A 21,676-nucleotide genomic window follows, 5' to 3' on the forward strand; every position below is an offset into this window, starting at 1 on the left:
ACAAACTCTATAATTTCTTTTCCCATATTTTCTGCCAAAAGCAGGCTATAGATATCTCTTTTGTTTTAAACCCAAGAAGAGCAATACTTGATCCTAGTGGCTGCCTACTAGGATAATTTGGGTTATTCTTATATTAACACGAGAAAAGAGCTGAAGCTGATTAATCATACTAATGATTTCTAGCTCTTGCCTGATAAAACATTATCTTACTTGGGTCAAACGGATGTGGCTGCAGGCAGTTTACCACGTGATTATCAGCTTCCAGAAGCATTAAATGCTCAGCAGTGTGACGATCCCAGATGAAGATATGGCCACAGTCAGAACCACTCATTACAAAGTTAGCACCCCAGAAGTTGGCTTCTTTTATCTAGGGTTTTAAACAAGGAAATTATAAGAGAATTCAAATCAAACTTAATTTATAGTGCCTAAAACAGTACTTGGCACAGTAGGTGCTGCATTAATAACTGTTAAATGAATGGATGGGATTTCTGAATTTTAGACAGTATAATGGAAGTTTATAGATACGTTGTGGAACCTTTTCAAAATGGTCCTATTTTAGCTTTACAAGACAGTAAACACAATTCACAGGAAAAAAATGAATTGTTTCCTCCCATATTTTGCTTTATGCCAAAAGAACAAAAAGTACAGATCTTTTCATGAGCTATTAGAAGCTCTCACAATTGAGAAGGAAAGATAAATACATATTTACTTTTATGAAACAATGAGAAAAAGGATATATTCGCATGGTTATGATGGAATTTTTTAGCAGATGCACATGAATGAACCATCGAAACTCTGTGTACTTTTATCATTTTATCTGCAGCTGCTACTTTGCTATTTTTGGCAAAGCAATGAAGGGGAGCCAATTCTGTTGTTACTTGGAACTACTATTATATTTACTTACCTTCTATTTTTTTCCCATTCCTATCTCTATTTTTATTCAAAATTTTAACCAGCAAAATAAAAGAAATATAAATTGGTTACTCCTATTAATAATGAGTATTCTTTTTACAATGATTAAATTGTTACTACCAAAGTTACTGTTTGCCTTGACTCTAAATGAAGCAGATTAAGACCAATTCTAGATACTTTTTGATGACTCAATGAATACAGGAGAATACTTTCTAGATATGAATAGTTCAGAGTTACAGTTATGTTAATCATCTCACAAGATTTTCTTAGTAAATAATTAATATTGCATTGGATGTATAGACTTCTAGATTATAAAAACTTGAAAGATCTCAGAGATCAACTGGTTTATTCTTATTTCATAGTTGAGGAAATGAAAGTCAAGAAAGACGAAGTAACTAAAATCTTTACTTATCAATCTTTAAAAAAGAGTTATAATTAATCTGACTATATTTTGCAATGAACCGAGATTTCAAATACCCAAATCTTTCTCTCCAAAAGCAACAAAGGGCACTAATATAAGCTAAAAATCTACTAGTGTGAGAAAGCAAAAAAGATGCAATGGTTACTTGCACAAGCTAAAATTTTTTAAATTCTACAACAGTTCCTCAATAAGGTAGTTTTCTTGTAAAAAAATAATGGTCTTTCACAAGACATTATAGGGTGAAAACAATTACTTTGGGTAGAGGTAACTTTGAAGATGCAATAATTGTTACATTAAAATCATACTGGAGGAGTTCCTGTCGTGGCACACCGGAAACATCTGATTAGGAACCGTGAGGTTTCGGGTTCGATCCTGGCCTCACTCAGTGTGTTAAGGATCTGGCGTCGCCATGAGCTGTGGTATAGGCTGCAGATGTGGCTTGGATCCTGCACTGCTGTGGCTGTGGTGTAGGCCAGCAGCTGTAGCTCCGATTGGACCCCTAGCCTGGGAACCGCCATATGCTGTGGGTGTGGCCTCTAAAAAGCAAATAGATACATAAAGACGAAAGCAGAAATTAAAAAAAAAAAAGAATCACACTGGTATATATAAAAATAATCATTATGGAAAAAAATTCATATTATGAAACTGCAATTCTTCCAAAGAATGCCATGAGCCTTTGGTACCATTGTCCTGGAGTTGCGATGGCCCTTATAAACCATCTTTACTAGTGGCCTTCTAATGTTCAGAGTATCCAGTTCTTCCATTTCTTTCCTTTCTTTTCTCCGCCTGAAGAACTCCTGAATGCGGGCCACAGCAGAGCGTCTATGAGTTACATATTAAAAGAAAAAACAGAAATAAATTAAAAACATTCATAGGCCACTACAGAATGAAAATGAGCAAGATTAAAATACAGTAAAGTCTAGAAAATATTTAAACTAAACATTATTTCAATAAGGCATCCCCAACCAAAAGCATAAGAAGGCAGACACAATAGTGAGACTACATCAGACTAGTTGAGTTACTAAAACAAAATGTTTTAGTTAAGAGATCACTTAGAAACTTGGTACTGGTTGAGACAGTAAAGGAAATAGCATGCGGCACACTGGTTTTTAAAAGGCTACTTTATAAAAACAATACAGACAAAATATGCAATTTACTACAAATAAAATCTATTCAACGTTATTTGTCCTCTCCTTATTATGGAAATGCAAAGGCATAAAGAGAAACCAAAAGAAACTAAAGTTAATATATAATTGCAGTGGATAAATTTATGTTTTGTTTTGTTTTGTTTTGTTTTGTCTTTTGCCATTTGTTGGGTCGCTCCCGCGGCATATGGAGGTTCCCAGGCTAGGGGTCTAATTGGAGCTGTTGACACCAGCCTACGCCAGAGCCACAGCAACGTGGGATCCGAGCTGCGTCTGCGACCCACACCACAGTTCATGGCAATACCGGATCGTTAACCCACTGAGCAAGGGCAGGGACCGAACCCACAACCTCATGGTTCCCAGTCGGATTCGTTAACCACTGCGCCATGACAGGAACTCCTTTTTTTTTTTTTTTTTTAATTTACGTTTTAAGGTTTTGTTTAAAGACGTCTGTTCTCAGCAAAGAATAGACTAGTCAAGAAAAACAGAATATAAATGAATAAAACAAGGATCTTCAAATAGGATCTACTCCATATGAAATTCATATCAGAATAAAGATTTGGAGCTAATGAGGCAGATTGACTCTCCTAAGAACTGACTTGATCACAAAGCTGGAGAATCAAGAAAAATGGACTCTCTTTTAAAGACTGATTTAATTATTAGAAGAAACATTTCCAAATATACAATATTACTTAATAAGTTTGCTAGTTTGAACTTGGTATTTAAAACATTCTATTTTCACATATAATAGACCAAAAATCCAAAATATATGTCAGTATGAAAAATGAATACTATAACAGAAAAATAACTAAAGCACATGAATAAGGAAACTGCAGAAAAAATTGTTAATAAATATATAAAAAGATGCTCAGCCTCACTAATAATAAGATAAAAAATAAAAACAAATGGGTCTTTCTGTGTGTCTATCAGATTAAAAAGTTTCTACATCAGAGTGGCAAGAGTACAGGAAAATATGTTCTACTGGTAGAAGCTTGAAAGTGGTTTTATATATTAAAAAGTACATTCTTTTATATATTAAAACGTGTATTTACATTTTGTTATAAATGTTTCACTGAAGTAGAACACATATACAGGAAGCTATAAAATCATAACATATGTAGCTCGATGCATTTTCACAAAACAGACCCAGGTAACCAGCACCAGTATTGAGAAATAGCATAAACAGAATTCCCGAAGTCTCCCTGTGCTCCATTCCCATTATTATGTTCCCCTTATAGGGAAGCACTATTCTGACTTCTAACATCAAGGATTAATTTTGCCTGTTTGTGAATATTAATTAAATGGAATCATACAACACATATTTTGTGTCTAGCTTCTTTAACTCAACGTTAGTTTGTAAGATTCATCCATGTTGTTTAATTTAGCTGTAGTTCACACTTCCTCTTTGCTGTAGAGGACTACTTTGTATGAATATAACTATTCAACTATTGTTGGACCTTGGGTTGTATGTAGCTTTTGATTACTGCTGTAGTGTATTAGTAAACATATGTAGATATTTCCGTTGAGTATATGTCTAGGAGTAGAACTGCTAGACCATGGTATGTGTATATGGTTAGCTTATAGATTCTCCAAAACAATTTTTCAAAGTGGTTACAGCAATTGACAGACCCACTAGCAATATATTAGCATTTCAGTATAATATATTTTCAAGGAGAAATTAAATAATATCCATTAAATTTTAAAAATGTACTTGCTTTGAAACAGCAATTTTATCTTTTAAAAATGTATGCTGTAGAGAAATAAATATACATACACACACATATATATGTGCTTTGAGAAACACTGGAAGTAATCTAAATGTTTTATACATAGAAAGGATAGGTAAAATAAATTATGCTACATTCATATAGTGGAATACTTATGCCACCATTAAAAAATGATAAAAAAGATCTGGAGTTCCCCTTGTGACGCAGTGGAAACGAATCCGACTAGGAACCATGAGGTTGCGGGTTCGATCCCTGGCCTCGCTCAGTACATTAAGGATCCGGCGTGGCTGTGAGCTGTGGTGTAGGTCACAGACATGGCTCAGATCTGGCATTGCTGTGGCTGTGGCGTAGGCCAGCAGCTGTAGCTCTCATTAGACCCCTAGCCTGGGAACTTCCATATGCCACAGGAGCGGCCTTAAAAAGACAAAAAAAATAAAAGACAAGAAAGATCCATAATTAAGGACATGAAAAATGTCAGCATTATACTGTCATTATCTACAACATAGGTTAAAAAATAATTCATATGGGAAAACTTTACATACGTAGAAAGAGTCTAGAAGCAAAAAAAAAAAAAAAAAGTGGTGCAGCAGGTTAAGAATCCAGCATTGTTACTTCAGTGTCTTGGGTCACTGCTGTGGCATGGGTTCGATCCCTGACTCAGGAACTTCTACATGCCACAGGCACAGCCAAAAAAAGAAAAAAGAAAAAAGGAAAAACTACAGAAAACCAGACATTAAATTGTTAATAACACTTTCTAAAAGAATTATTTAACAGTTATGTAGTTTTACTTTTATAATAAAAGTTATTTTCTCTTTCATAAATGGTACATTACAAATTCTGTAGGCTTATTTTTAAAATGCTTAAAAAACTTTAACCTATGCTATGTATACTTTAAAAGGGGGAGGGGTCTAAAATTTTAAGTTAGATATTATTAGGAATTTCCAGACAGAAAGCTGACATGTTAAGTATATTCTGATTATCTCTTTCTGATTGGGAAATGATAAATGGGAAGTGAGAGTTCAAATTCTCTCAAAAGTAACAAAATATGATTGAACCTCTTTCTCTTTTCTAAAGTGTAAGAAAAAAGGACAATCAGTTAAAAAATGTGATAAACAAGAAACCAATAGAGAAAAAACTCTTGCTAATAAAGCTGAGTATTAGGTAGCAGAGGAAATAGAAATAATCCTGCTAATAAATCAAAGGCCTTAGGATCTGTAATTGGAAAAAGAAGAAATATGACGAATCAAGAATTAGATGGAAGTTCAAATCATTTAAAACAAGATGTGCGGCAAAATTACAGCTGATGAGTAATGACATGATAATAATTAAGAATTAGTGAGGATGGTATCAAATCATAAATGTTTATTTCACTTACAAGTTTGCTCTAGAATATAGTCTAATTTACTACTTGGTGTTTGTATAGCTTGGTCATCCTGATAAAGAAAAATTCTGAAATCTGGATCTCAAACTATGCAGTTTGTATTGTATAGTTCAGATGAGATATTAGGGCACCTACCACTATCCCACTGTAGACAAAGCTTCAAGTGCACAAATTTCAAATTAGATGATTAAAAAGTAACAGTAGATGCTATACTTTTATACATAATTGGGCAATGTCCAATTCAATAAAAATTTTTAAAGAAATGAATAAACTAAGAAGGAATACATGAAACTACTTTCCTGGAGGATATCCATAAAAAACACACAGAAAAAAAAATGCTGAAAATAATAAATTTAAATTATATTCCTTTGCAAATTTAATAAAATTAAAATGATATATACATACAAAGAACACCAATAGCAAACAAATATACATTAAAAGCCTATTGTGGGTTGGAAATCCTATAAAACTGGATTGTGATGATCACTACAACTATAAAGGTAATAAATTCATTGAGTAATCAAAAAAAAGGAATAAAATCATGAACGAGTCTTTAAAAAAAAAGCCTACAAGTTTCAAAGGTTTTTTTTTTGAGATATATTAGTTATCAGTTCTCTTATATGTATAAGCCTGCTTATGCTGATTTGGCATATGATTTTAAATTTATAAAAGACATTATAAAGCTAAATAAGCACAGAAAATTATAGAAGTGAATAAAACAGTAGTAATAAAGAGTACAGATTTCAACTCAATAGAGCAAAAAAAAAGGGAAAAAGACAAAAACAATTTTTAAAAAAGGATAAAAATCTTAATCCTAAAAAAGCTAGAAACAAGTCCAAAAATAGGCATGAAAATGATAAAGAGACTAAATTCACCAAAAGAGAAAAAAAAAGAGATTGTCCCAGACACACCTAAAGTATAAGGACAAGGACAAGTTTCAAGGAAAAGGATACAGTGTAGGGTACTGTGCAGATTCGTCAAATGAAAGACAGCAAAGCTTTACTATGTATGAGACAAAATAGACTGAGACAAAAAGCAGCATTAAAGGTAGAAAGAATTACTACGTATGTAGTAAGTTCAGTTTACTAGGAAGACAAAATTTAACACATATGTACCCAATAAAAAAACCTCACTTCATTAAAAAAGAAAATGATAGAACTATAAGGGCATTAAGACAGATACACCATTATATATAATAATATTGAAAACAATAGAATGCTGCTGTGATAATGGAGAAAAAATTGAAGGGGTTCAAATACATAATGTTATGAATGTAAAAGGTGGCTATGGAGTTCCTGTCGTGGCACAGTGGTTAACGAATTCGACTAGGAACCATGAGGTTGCGGGTTTGATCCCTGGCCTTGCTCAGTGGGTTAAGGATCCAGCGTTGCCGTGAGCTGTGGTGTAGGTCACATACTTGGCTCAGATCCCGCATTGCTGTGGCTCTGGCGTAGGCCAATGGCTACAGCTCTGATTCGACCCCTAGCCTGGGAACCTCCACATGACGCAGGAGCGGCCCCAGAAAAGGCAAAAAGCCAAAACAAACAAACAAACAAAAAGGTGGCTATAACTAAAGACAGAGCAGGAATTAAAAAGATGAAATAATATTATAAATTTGAAAATTCAGATGAATTTACAAATTGAAAAAAATCACCTAAAACTAACTAAAGAAGAGATAGTTCAAATAGTTCTATAACTGGTAAATAATTGAAATAATACTTAAAAACCATACCCCCCCAAAAAAAACACCAGTTCCAGATGGTTTGAAAAGTATGGCCTACTAAAATTTTCAAAGAAAAGATCATTCCAATCTTCTACAAACTCTGCCACAGAAAAGAAAAAGAAGAAATATTTTTCTACCCTTTCTCTGAGGCTAATGTAACTTTTTTTAAAAAGGGTCAAGAGAAGGAAATTCATTCGGAATATAGATGAAAAAATTCCTTCAAAAGAGGTCATAAAATCACTCCCTACAAATAAAAGTCCAGGACCAGATGGCTTCACAGGGAAATTCTATCAAACATATAAAGAGGAACTGGTGCCCATCCTCCTTAAACTCTTTCAAAAGGTTGAAGAAGAAGGAATACTCCCAAAGACATTCTAGGATGCCACTATCACCCTAATTCCAAAACCAGACAGAGATACCACCAAAAAAGAAAACTATCGCCCAATATCATTGATGAATATAGATGCAAAAATCCTCAACAAAATTTTAGTCAACCGAATCCAACAACATATCAAAAAAATTATACACCATGACCAGGTTGGGTTCATCCCAGGCTCACAAGGATGGTTCAACATACGCAAATCAATCAGCATCATACACATTAACAAAAAAAAAGTCAAAAATCATATGATCATCTCAAGAGACACAGAAAAAGCATTTGACAAAGTCCAACATCCATTCACGATCAAGACCCTCGCCAAACTGAGTATAGAGGGAACATTCCTGAATATAATCAAAGCCATTTAGGATAAACCCACAGCAAATATAATACTCAATGGGGAAAAACTGAAAGCCTTCTGACTCAAATCTGGAACAAGACAGGGATGCCCACTCTCACCACTGCTCTTCAACATCGTTTTGGAAGTCCTAGCCACAGCAATTAGACAAACAAAAGAAATAAAAGGCATCCATATAGGAAGAGAAGAGATCAAACTGTCACTGTATGCAGATGACATGATACTATACATAGAAAACCCTAAGGACTCAACCCCAAAACTACTTGAACTGATTAATAAATTCAGCAAAGTAGCAGGATATAAGATTAACATTCAGAAATCAGTTGCATTTCTGTATACCAGCAATGAAATATTAGAAAAGGAATACAAAAATACGATACCTTTTAAAATTGCACCTCACAAAATCAAATACCTCGGAATACACCTGGCCAAGGAGGTAAAGGACCTATATGCTGAGAACTATAAAAATTTAATCAAAGAAATCAAAGAAGATGTAAAGAAATGGAAATATATTCCATGTTCTTGGATTGGAAAAATCAATATTGTAAAAATGGCCATACTACGCAAAGCAATCTACAGATTCAATGCAATCCCTAGCAAATTACCCAGGACATTTTTCACAGAACTAGAACAAACAATCCAAACAGTTATATGGAACAACAAAAGACCCAGAATCGCCAAAGCAATCCTGAGAAACAAAAACCAAGCAGGAGGCATAACACTCCCAGACTTCAAGAAACACTACAAAGCCACAGTCATCAAAACAGTGTGGTCCTGGTATCAAAACAGACAGACCAATGGAACAGAATAGAGAACCCGGATATAAACCCTGACACCTATGGTCAATTAATCTTTGACAAGGGAGGCAAGAACATAAAATGGGAAAAAGAAAGTCTATTCAGCAAGCATTGCTGGGAAACCTGGACAGCTGCATGCAAAGCAATGAAACTAGAACACACCCTCACACCATGCACAAAAATAAACTCAAAATGGCTGAAAGACTTAAATATACGACAGGACGCCATCAAACTCCTAGAAGAAAACATAGGCAAAACACTCTCTGACATCAACATCATGAATATTTTCTCAGGTCAGTCTCCCAAAGCAATAGAAATTAGAGCAAAAATAAACCCATGGGACCTCATCAAACTGAAAAGCTTTTGCACAGCAAAGGAAATCAAAAAGAAAACAAAAAGACAACTTACCGAATGGGAGAAAATAGTTCCATCTGATGCAACGGACAAGGGCTTAATCTCTAGTACATATAAGCAACTTATACAGCTCGACAGCAAAAAAGCCAATCAATCAATGGAAAAATGGGCAAAAGACCTGAATAGACATTTCTCCAAAGAAGATATACAGATGGCCAGCAAACACATGAAAAAATGCTCAACATCGCTGATTATAAGAGAAATGCAAATCAAAACTACCATGAGATACCATCTCACACCAGTCAGAATGGCCATCATTAATAAATCCACAAATAACAAGTGCTGGAGGGGCTGTGGAGAAAAGGGAACCCTCCTGCACTGTTGGTGGGAATGTGAACTGGTACAGCCACTATGGAGAACAGTTTGGAGATACCTTAGAAATCTATACATAGAACTTCCATATGACCCCGCAATCCCACTCTTAGGCATCTATCCGGACAAAACTCTACTTAAAAGAGACACATGCACCCGCATGTTCATTGCAGCACTATTCACAATAGCCAGGACATGGAAACAACCCAAATGTCCATCGACAGATGATTGGATTAGGAAGATATGGTACATATACACAATGGAATACTACTCAGCCATAAAAAGGAACAAAATAATGCCATTTGCAGCAACATGGATGGAACTAGAGAATCTCATACTGGGTGAAATGAGCCAGAAAGACAAAGACAAATACCATATGATATCACTTATAACTGGAATCTAATATCCAGTACAAATGAACGTCTCCTCAGAAAAGAAAATTATGGACTTGGAGAAAAGACTTGTGGCTGCTGATGGGAGGGGGAGGGAGTGGGAGGGATCGGGAGCTTGGACTTAGCAGACACAACTTAGAATAGATTTACAAGGAGATCCTACTGAATAGCATTGAGAACTTTGTCTAGATACTCGTGTTGCAACAGAAGAAAGGGTGGGGGAAAAAATGTAATTGTAATGTATACCTGTAAGAATAACCTGACCCCCTTGCTGTACTGTGGGAAAATAAAAAAATTAAAAAAAAAAAACAAAAAACAACAGATGTTCACTCACTGCTGAAAAGAGACCAGCAAATAGTACATTCTGATTAAAAATGTAAGCTGCTTAAAGGGGAATTAAAAGGGATAGCTCTAGAAATACAATTTGGGGCCAGATTGTGAAGTACCTTGAATAGGAGACTAAGATGTTTTAGACTTTAATTTGGTGGGGTACACTGTAAACCAACTACAATGGAAAAAATAAAAATCATTTAAAAAAATATATATTAGCAAAAAAAATCCAATAACATATCCAGAAGATAATATGTCATGACCAAGTTGGGTTTATCTTAGGAATATAAGGATTGTTTAATCTGGATCCACATGCAAGAAGCTTGAAAGGTCCCACTTTGCAACTAACAAGTAAAAAGCTGAATGGACTGAAAAATCAACAACTCTTCTTGGATACCAGGACAAGGGAGGACACCAAGGCACCACAGGACTCTTGAATAGTTCCCCTCTTTCACACTTCACCACATTACCAAAGGCCTATTTATAGCAGCTCCTATTACCTAGTACATCATATACAGCTATAAAAAAAAAAAAATGCAAAAAACACAATCTGAATAGACAGAAAAGTGCTATCCTAAATACCAGGGATGATGGAATTCTCAGACTAGAAATTTAAAACAACTATGATTAATATACTAAGGGTCATAATGAATAGAGAGCATGGAAGAGCAGATGGGGGAAAATCCTATGAGAGAAACAAAAAGAAATGTGAGAGATCAAAAACACTGTTAAAAGAAATGAAAACTACCTTTGATGGGCTTATTAGTAGACTGGACATGGCTGAGAAAAGAATCTTTGAGCCAGAGGACATATCAACAGAATCCTTTAAAATGAAAAAGTAAAGAGCAAAGATTGAAAAAAACCCAAACAGAATAGCCAAGACTGTGTGATACCTATAGAAGGTATAACATACGCATAATAGGAATACCAAAGGGAGAAGAAAGAAAGGATAAGAAGAAATATTTGAAACAATAATGACAGAGAATTTCCCTAAGTTAAGGCCACATAGATCCTAGCAGCTCAGAGAACACCATGCAGGATAAACGCAAAAAAGAATTACACCTTGGTATATCATTTACAAAATACAAAAATCAAAGATGAAAAAAATCCTGGAAGAAGTCAAAGGAAAAAAATAAACTTACTGGAGTTCCCATCGTGGTTCAGCAGAAATGAATCTGACTAGCATCCATGAGGACACAGGTTCCATTCCTGGCCTTGCTCAGTGGGTTACGGATCCGGCAATGCCATGAGCTGTGGTGTAGGTTGCAGACATGGCTTGGACCCTGCGTTGCTGTGGCTATGGCACAGGCCAGCAGTTCCAGCTCTGATTCAACCCCTAGCCTGGGAACCTCCATATGCCACGGTGTGGCCCTAAAAAGTCAAAAAATAAATAAATTAAAAATAAATAAACTTACTTATAAAGGAATAAAGAATCTTATCCAACTTCTTAGAAACCAAGAAGCAAAAAGAGAATGGAGGAGTTCCTGCAGTGGTGCAACAGGATCGGTGGCATCTGTTTGATCCCCAGCACAGCACGGTGGGTTAAGGATGTGGCTTTGCTGCAGCTATGGCATAGGCTGCAACTGCAGCTCTGATCTAATCCCTGGTCCACGAATGCCATATGCTGCAGGGTAGCCACAGAGAGAGAAAGAGAGAGAGAATGGACTGAAATAATTAGAAGTGTTGAGAGAAAAAAAAACCACCAACCTAAAATTCTGTATACCCTGTTAAATTATCCTTCTAAAGTGAATGAGAAATGAAGTCCTTCTCAAACAAAAATTGAGGGAATTTGGTGCCAGTAGACTTGCCTTGCAAATGTTAGCAAATGTTCCTTAGAAAGAAGGAAAACAATAATAATAGCAACAATGCATTCCATTATGTATCCATATGTATAGCCATAAAAAACAAAAACAAAAATAAAAAAAACTACAATGTGGTATGGCCTCACAGCAGTCATAATGGCCATCATCAAAATGTCTACAAATAATAAGAGCTGGAGAGGGTGTGGAGAAAATGGAACCACTAAAAATGGAACTACCATATGATCCAGCAATCCCACTCCGGGAAATATGTTAGAAGGAAACCGTAATTCAAAAAGGTACATGCACCCCAATGTTTACTGCAGCACTATTTACAACAGCTAAGACATGGAAGCAATCAAAATGTCCATCAACAGAGGAATGGATAAAGAAGATGTGGTACATATACACAATGGAATATTACTGAGCCACAAAAAAGAATGAAATAATGCCATTTGCAGCAGCATGAATGGGCTTAGAGATTATCATATTAAGTAATAAAAGTCAAATATCATGATATCACTTATATGTAAATCTAAAAAAAGATACAAATGAACTTTTATACAAACTTATTAAATCTCTCATTATATTGTCCATTATTGTTCAATATTATATTGTTCAATATTATATTGTTCATTATACAAATGAACTTATTGAGAAACCGACTCAAGACTTTGAAAACAAACCTGTGGTTACCAAAAAGGAAGGATGGTGTTGGTGGGGAGGAGGGAAGGATTGGGAGCTTGGAATGGCACATGCACATTATGGTATATGGAATGGACGGTCAACAGGAACCTGCTGTATAACACAGGGAAACCTACTCAATGTTCTATGATAACCTATATGGGAGTGGATATGTGTATACATATAACTGAATCACTTTGCTGTACAGTAGAAATCAATACAACATTGTAAGTCAAGTAAATGTCAATAAAATTTTAATGTGACAATACCAAGTATTAGAGATCAATGAGATTACTAGTGATTGTACTAATTTACACTTAAACTTTGGAAAAAAATTTGAGATTATCTCATAAAATTAAACATTCCATTCCTAGATATGTATCCAAGAAAAACCCAGGAAGACGTTTCAGAACACTCAAAGCAACCGTGTTAGCAACAGCTAAAACTGGTGTAAAAAATTAAAAAACAGAAACCTCAATAGAGTTGGAAGACAAAGAGGGGGAGCTTTCTTTCCCCGTGACAGTAACAGCCCAATAGAAGAGGAAAGACTTCTCTTCTTTCCTGGCAAGAGCTCAGGCAATAAAAAGCCATGGACTCTGTTTACTTCCAACTTCCTTTTCCTCTCTAGAAGGAGTTTTTCCCTTGCCCACACTTGGCACCTGGCTCACCATGTTGGCAGATCCTAAAGTGCAATTCTTTGCTGATCCCAAATAAACCCATTTTTGCTGAAGAAATATCTGGCAGTCTGTCTGCTTTGCTTTAGGTCAGCATTTTGATGGCTCCAATGGGGTAACTCTGGGTGAGCAAACAGGTGCAGTATCCCCAGTTGATCACTGTCACCACTGCTTTTCTCACTAACACTAGAGTTTGAAGTTATGTCCTCTTGATCTAGCTCATGCCCTCTTTATGCTTGAAGCTCTTTAGGCTTTATTCGGGATCTATTTAAAGATTTATCTTACTGGTTAAGGCCTTGTTCTCCATGTACTCCTTTGGTGTCCATTTTGGATTTTGCAATCAGACTGTTTTCACTGAAACTAGTTAGCCTTCAGCCTAGTCCCTTCAAAACAGGGGACACTTCTCCTGAACCTGGCTAGCCTTAGACCCACTCCTTCAGAAACAGGGGTTGTTTCTGGAAACCATGCTGGGTTTTTTGTTTGTTTGTTTGTTTTAACCTTTGGCCTATTTTTTTGGAAGGGCTGTTCTCTAGAGACTGGCTAAAAAAAGTCTTTGTCCTTGCTCCTCCAGGACAAAGCTGCTGCCTTTGAATTGACTGGAACTGGCCGGTCAGTTGTTTGAATTGAGCTGTTTTGCTGTTAAACTGTCTGAAAAAATGTTTTCTCTAGATGAAAAACCTCTTAAAAATGGGATCCTGGAGTTCCTGTTGTGGCGCAGTGGTTAACGAATCCGACTAGGAACCATGAGGTTGCGGGTTCGGTCCCTGCCCTTGCTCAGTGGGTTAACGATCCGGCGTTGCCGTGAGCTGTGGTGTAGGTTGCAGACGCGGCTTGGATCCTGCGTTGCTGTGGCTCTGGTGTAGGCCGGTGGCTACAGCTCCGATTCAACCCCTAGCCTGGGAACCTCCATATGCCGCGGGAGCGGCCCAAGAAATAGCTAAAAAAAAAAAAAAAAAAAAAAAAAGGGATCCTAATTATCTAAGTATTAGGGAAGCTCCTCTTATGGGGACTGTGGCTAATTTTTATGTTTAAAAAACAGGTCCATTCTTATGAGCATTTCTAACTAACTGGATTGACCTGACCAAAGGCAATTTAAAATATCAACAGCCATTAAGGGGAACTTTTAAAATCCCCAAACTTAATTTTCTTAAAACCAAACTGGACTATAGCAGTTCAGAGTATTCCAGAATAGAGTAGATGGCTTATTTTGTTATTTTGAGGCTCCCTGACTTTACAGGAGTCCAAAATTGTCTCTCTGCAAAACAGGATTTCAAGACAAAGGATTACAGAAAGATAAAATGGCTCCCAAAGACCCAGGCTCTTCTTCCTTGGCTTCTTTGTCTCAGGCTCTGCCTTCAGCACCATTCTGCCTTTCTCCCTAGGCTCCCTGAATCCATACTGCCTCTGGTGCCATCTTCCTCCTTCCTTCTATGCCACCTATGCCTTCACCATACCTTCAAATGCCTATACTAATTTTCTTGCCAAATCTTCTCTTTTCTCTGAAATTCTCCCCATTCCCTTTTCCTCTGAACTTTACAGAAGCTGTTCTTTTCAAATGAAGTCTTCTGGGGATTTCGCATGGTGCAACGAGACTGGCAGCATCTCTAGAGTGCTGGGATGTAGGTTTGATCCCTGGCTCAGCTCAGTGGATTGAGGATCCAGGGTTTCTGCAGCTGCACCATGGATCATAGCTATGGCTGGGATCTGATCCCTGGCCTAGGAACTCCATATGCCATGGGGCAGCTAAAAAAGAAAAAAAAAAAGTTAAGTCTCCCAAAGATCCAGAGGCTAGAATTCTTTATACTCCCTGGACTAAAACTGAATGGCGAGCCACAGTCAGATTTCCCCAAAGTATCTAAAGATCTTCAAAGATTGTTGAGGAACTTAATATAGGTATTCAAACTTACCAACCTGGTTTCTAGGACCTATATAAGCTAGTTCATATGCTTGTTAGTGAAGGCCAGGTCCAGCAATGGATGAAAACTGTTGAGACCATATGAACTCATCATATGATCAGGCTCAGGCAATCACTAATTAACTTCATTAAGCAATTCCTAGGTGATAATGGCAAATACTGTGCTGGACATGCTACTGCAATTCCTTTTGATGTTGTTGAGTAGCATCTTTTCCTCTGGCTACTTTGACCCAAGAGACGGAATGATACACTCAAAGAGGATTATACCTTAGCCAAGGATAAAACTATGAACATTATACTAATAGTAGACATGCTTTTGGAGTAGCTCAAGATTTTGCAATGTTGTGGAAGCAGTGCGGCTTCCTTACTTCTAGTGGACATACAATTTAAAATGGCCCATATGGGGAGTTCTTTGGTGGTCTAGTAGTTGGGACTCAGTGCTTTCCACCATCGTGGCCTGAGTTCAATCCCCAGTCTGGGAACTGAGATCCCACATCAAGCTGCTGCATGTGGCAGCCAATAAATAAAGAACAGAAAATGGCCCCTATGTTCAGAAATTACTGAATGCAACACTTTTATGTGCCACTTTCAGCTATTATTAAGATTATGGTGCATTCCAAACTTGACTCTCTGGAGGCAAATAGAAATCACCCGGCCAGTATTTCTGAAAGGAATGCTACCCTTAAAGGACCCAAGAGCAGCCAAACCATTGTCATAGTCCAAAGGGATATTTCCTTAAATGATAACTTAAAAAACTGGCTAGAGGGTCCAAACAATCGATCTCAGAAAAGGAAAAACAAGACTGAAAATTCAACAACTGTTGGTGTGGTAAAAAGAAAAAGCTCTGGTTTAGACCAAATAACAATCCAGTTTTACCAAGGACTCAAAAATTCCCACTCACCACTGTACCTGCTTAAAACCATTGCTCCACTGCCAAAATGATAAACTTCATTAATCAATACTGATGGGGAAACATTAATAAGGCTGCAAAAAGTACCTACTTCACTTGCCCCACCTGTCCAAAGTATAACCCAGCTCCTGAATTAATTATTCAACTAATTATTATTATTAAATATTAATATATAAGATATTAGTACATATATTATTATTTGACTAATGCCATTAGTTGACTCCACTAATGGCATTATTAAAATTCAGTTGGGAGTTCCTGCTGTGGTGCAGCAGCAGGTTAAGGATCCAGTGTTGTTTCTGGGGTAGCATGGGTTTGATCCCCAGCCCAGTGCAGTGGGTTAGGGATCGGGTGTTGCTGCAGCTGTGGCAAAGGTCACAGCTGTGGCTTGGATTTGATGCCTGGCCCAGGAACTTCCAGATGCCATGGGTGCAGCCATTAAAAAAAAAAAAAAAAGATTCAATTGGCAAAGGCCTCCAAATACAGTGGCCAAAAGCACGGCTACTTAAATCTCAGGTCTGCCCCTTTTAAAATTCATAAGCTATTTATCCTTTGGGATAGTCACAAGATGTCCAACACTTGTCTCCTGCTTTTTTTTGACCTACATCTGATAAAAAGGGAGATACTCTAGTATTGCAAAAGCCTAACTGCTTCTATCAAAGATAAAGTTCTAGTAGAGCAATCTTCTCACCCTTGCCCTCAAGAGACAAAAACCTTAAGTATCACACTGCACAAGTTGGAAATTTTGTCTATTAAAAGAAAACTTCCAGCAGTTCCATTGTGGCAAGGTGGGTTAAGGATTCAGCACTGTCACTGCAGCGGCTTGGACCACTGATGTGGCATAGGCTTGATCCCTGGTCCAGGAACGTCCACATGCCACAGGTGCAGCCCAAAACAAACACTTTCAGAAGAACTCTTATCCACCTTGCGGAAAAGGCCCCTATCAAGTACTGCTAATCAACCCTTGTGCTGTCAAATTCCAAGGAATAGACTTTCAGATTCATCTGACACACCTAAGGAAAGCACTAAACCCTCACTGGACCTGCACATAATCTGGTGACCTGAAACAAAAGATTTCCTGGCACTGAAGCACATCGGATGAGACAGCTTCCCAAGACATCCAGAACAAGCCTGTTGGAAGTTTGTTACCAAATCGCTGATGATGACATAATGCTTCAGATATCTCCAAAATCGATGATCTTGATAACGTATGGACTTTAGATAAAAAGTACCTGAGACTCTTCCCTCCTAGTGACTCAGATGTGACCTTAATGGATTTCTTCTTATTATTTTTGGCATGGGGATGTGGGATCTGTTCTCAACTAGGGACTGAACCTGGACCCCAGAGGTTAAAGTACCAATCCCTAAACACCAGACCACCAGGGAATTCCCAAAAGGGACCTTAACAGGTTTCTAATCTGTGCGCTTTCCCCTGATGTGAGATGCTACATCCAGGAAAGGACCTTCCTGACACTCAAGGACTAAAAGCTAAAACTAGAAAAACCTGGACTCTTGATCATGCTTTCAGAGAAAGACCTTGATCAAAAGGAGGAAATGTAAAAAATTAATACACAGAAACCTATATTAAATACAGCTGGAGACCAGGATGGGGAGATCTCATGTCCTGTGAGCCCAACAGGAAGAAGAAAGACTCCTCTCCTTTCTAACAAAGACTCAGCCAATGAAAAGCCAAACTCTTCGTTTACCACAGCCCTCCCACCTTCCTTTTCCTAAGAAAGCATTATCCTTCCCTCTCTTGGGGTGGGGGTTGGGGAGCCACCCGCATGTGGCTCCTTGTGGTTGCAGACTCCAAACTGCAACTTTCTGACTGATCCAAAATAAACTCATCTTTGCTGAAGAAAGACCAAGCAGTCTATTTGTTACAGGTCAACACTGGAAACAACCTAAACACCCATTAATAGGAAAAAGGATAAATTATGGTATAGTCAGTCATACAATAAGTTATAATACAGCAGTAAAAGTGACTGAGCAATAGCTGTACGTAACAACATGGATCAATCTTAGTAACGTAATGTTGACTGGAAAAAAAAGATAGCAAGCCCAAGTTCCATTTACAGCAGGACATCCTTTTTTAAATAAAACTCAAAAGTAGGTAAAACAAATTAAGTAACACATTGTTTTGGCCTTTATGTTTATATGATAATTCTTCATTTTTTTTTTTTTAAGCAAGGCATTATACATATAACATTCAAGAAAGTGGTTACTGCTGGTATAGTGGGCAGGGGGACAGAATAGGGAGAAGTATAGGTAGATCTAAAGTACTAGTAATTTTCTAGTTCTTGGGTTGGATGATAGGTTCATGGGCATTTATTACATTATTAACTATATGAATAAAGAAAATGAGCCACATGTCAATCAACAATGATAGTGTCAGAAGCCAAAGATTATAAAAACATAATTCTCCCTTTCCTTAGATTAGGTTAGGAGCCCTTAATAATCCCATTGCTAATGCACCGTTCTATCACTGCAATTACTGTGTTGTAATTATTTATGCATGTCTGTGTATGCCACTGAGCCGACAGCTCAGAGAGGATGTGTTTTCATTATCCTTCTATCACCAGCATCCACAAGGGTCTGGTTCATATAGTTTACTAAATTAATTCATTAATAAATACGAAACTGATTCATCCAAGAATTTCAAAGAAAAACATCAAAGTATTAGCCGTTATTCTATTTCAAAGACAGTATTTAAAAGATGGGGAAAAAAAGTCTTTATATTTTAACACTTCATATTCTAGAAAACTGTTTCTAAAATGGTCAGCACAATTTCTTAAGATGACTCTAAGCTTAAATTTGCAAGTTATACCAATCAGAAATAATCCATATGTGTTAATTTTAAAAAATACTAAACTGGCACATTTAGTAGCTAAAAAGCTAGGCTAAAACATAAAGAGACATTCTTAAACAGCACTAAAAATATAAAAGTGAATTAATTTGCCTATTGTTTTCAACGGGAAAATCCTTCTATAAAACACCTTTACATAAAGGTAGAGTGGTACATATTAATCAGTACTATTGATCTTATTGAGACAGCTTGTAGAAGAACAAAATCTTAGGGGAGAGAAACATGGTTTAATCAGAGATTAGGAGAGAACTGATTTATTCAACCTGGAATTAAATGACTTTTTAAAAGAGTAATTCAGTAGCCAAAAGAGGTTAATATAAAAGGATACCATCCTAAGGACAGAACATGAGGACATGACTAGAACTACAGCATGTGAATTCTGAATTAAACTGAACAAAGATGTGTGAAATGCAGGTATGAAATACTGAAAGAAAGCCTAAGAGTCTCCTAGTCTAATGAAATTGATAGTCACAATCTGGAATATAAATTGTAATAACCTAAAAGAGCATTTTCTAAATTGTGGGATTTTTCATTAGGTGTTTCACAAAATATGTTTGTGTTCAAACAAATGTGGAAAACAAAAAGATTTCCTTGTTGCAAGTTTTCTCAGAGGCTTTATTTTACTAATGTTGTTTATAAATTTGAAAAAGAAGAATAGACAATGTACTATTTCCCAAACTCTGTGACATCACTATAGGGTATCAGAACACCTGTGGCAAGAGTAACCTCCACTTTGCTAATTTCAAAATTAAATTCTTCCACCTTAAAATAAACTGAGTTTGCATTTATTTTACAAAATTTGAGACTGACTTTAGGTTTTTATAAACACAGGAATGCTAGTCTCAATTCCCACATCCTCCCTTGACCTCTGCAATAGGAGAATTTCTGTAATAAATATTACATTTCTATGCTCTATTTTCAGAGCAGTTATAAAACTTTGGTACAAGAACCAAAGTTGCTATGGTATGTGTCAAAGAAAAGATAGTAAAACCAAAGAATAAGTTAAATTCTATTTATTTATGCCTCACTGGGCATGCTCATTTAACTCTGAATACCAGTACACCAAGTTCAAAAATCATAAGTTCTTTTAATTTATATTATACATACTTTTTTTCTCATATTAACTTAGTGGGTTTTTTTGGAAGAAAACCTCACTGATTTGAACCTCTCAATTTAGAATTTGTGATTATCCAGAGTTAAGCTCAAATTTACCATCAAATTATCAATAGAAAGAAGTTTGCTTGGGAGTTTCCATTGCAGTTCAGTGAGTTAAGAACCCAGCATAGTGTCCATGAGGATGCGGGTTCAATCCCTGGCCTCGCACAATGGGTTAAGGATCCAGTGTTGCCACAAGCTGAGGCACAGGTTGCAGATAAGGCTTGCATTCTGCATTGCCGTGGCTGTGGCCCATTTCAGCCCCTAGCCCAGGAACTTCAACATGCTGCAGGTGTGGCCTTAAATAAAATAAATAAATAAATAAAAGTTTGCTGTCTACCAGACAGCTGTAAAAAGGAAAATACAGCTGTAAAAAGGGAAAAAAAAAAAAAAAAGTCTGCTATCCAAACAAACCTGTGAATAATAATTTAGAAAAGATATGTTTTCTTAAAAAATAATACTTTTAAGTGCCCTAAAGCACTTATTTATAGTAAAAGCTATGTTGGTATTAACAAGTCACCTATTGTTAACAACAAGAAAGGTCTCTGGGTTGGAATTTCAGTCATTTCAACACATACTTTGGAGGTCCCTTGTGACAAAAGTGATTAAGGATTCAGCATTGTCACTGTAGTAGCTTTGGTTATGGCAGTAGCATGGGTTTGAGCTCTGGCCCAGGAACTTCCACATACCATGGGTGTGCCCCACCCTCCCAACCCAAACCACGTGTCTTTACAAGTATCTGAAATAGGTGAGTGTCTCGTTTCCACTCCTTCTGCGTATGTGCGGGGAGGTGGAGGGGGGAAGGAGGGTTGCTGAATTCTTTGCCTCAAAATGCATCAGTATGGAGATAAAGGACAGCAGGCCTAGGGCTCTATCTTTAGAAGGGGCTGTTTCCAAGGCTGGTCCTTGGCTGGTGTCTGGGAACTTGACTTTTGGAATGTTGCCTCCATTTTTCTGCCTGTGTGGGACCCTGAACCCTTCTGTACCTGCTTGCCTAGGTAGTCTGTACAAATAATGTGATTTCTGGAGAACATAGGGTCTGGAATTTAGGTAGCTGTGGTTGGGTGCAGAGCGTGCCTATGTGGCCAGCCCCCAGGAAAACTGCAGGCTTCTCTGGGCTGATAAACTATACAAATGTTACCACATTTTATTGCTGGAAGAAGATGCACATTGTATGGCCCATCTTGAGAGAAAGAGTGTTGGAAGCTTATGCTTGGATCTTCTAGGCTCTGTCTGATGTTTCTTTTTTCCCTGTCATAATAAACTATAGCCATGATTACAAGTGACTATTAGTTCTGTCTTTCTAGCAAGTCATCAAATGTGTAGGAAGGTTGTCAGACCCCCTAAAAATTCATAGCTTCTCGTTTCATTTCAAGTTTTAA

General features: G+C 36.9%; 1 protein-coding gene across 50 annotated transcripts in view; it reads right to left on the minus strand.

The window, feature by feature from the left end:
* Positions 1–21,676, minus strand: part of DCAF6 (DDB1 and CUL4 associated factor 6) — a 158,388-nt gene that overhangs the window by 9,773 nt on the left and 126,939 nt on the right. For all 50 annotated transcript variants that reach the window (XR_014843918.1, XR_014843916.1, XR_014843917.1 and 47 more), the window contains 2 exons: positions 2,017–2,155; positions 211–367 (listed from right to left, as the gene is read on the minus strand). Coding sequence is in view for 41 of the 50 variants with exons in the window: in XM_021089470.2 (XP_020945129.1) it covers positions 211–367; positions 2,017–2,155 (296 nt within the window). In the remaining 9 variants the exon portion in view is untranslated. The remainder of the gene's footprint in view (positions 1–210; positions 368–2,016; positions 2,156–21,676) is intronic.

This window comes from Sus scrofa, chromosome 4, assembly GCF_054392235.1.
Source record: "Sus scrofa isolate SSC_HxYL_T2T_F1_AM1 chromosome 4, Sscrofa_HxYL_maternal_Yorkshire_Landrace_v2.0, whole genome shotgun sequence".
In the NCBI taxonomy this organism is placed as follows: Eukaryota; Metazoa; Chordata; class Mammalia; order Artiodactyla; family Suidae; genus Sus; species Sus scrofa.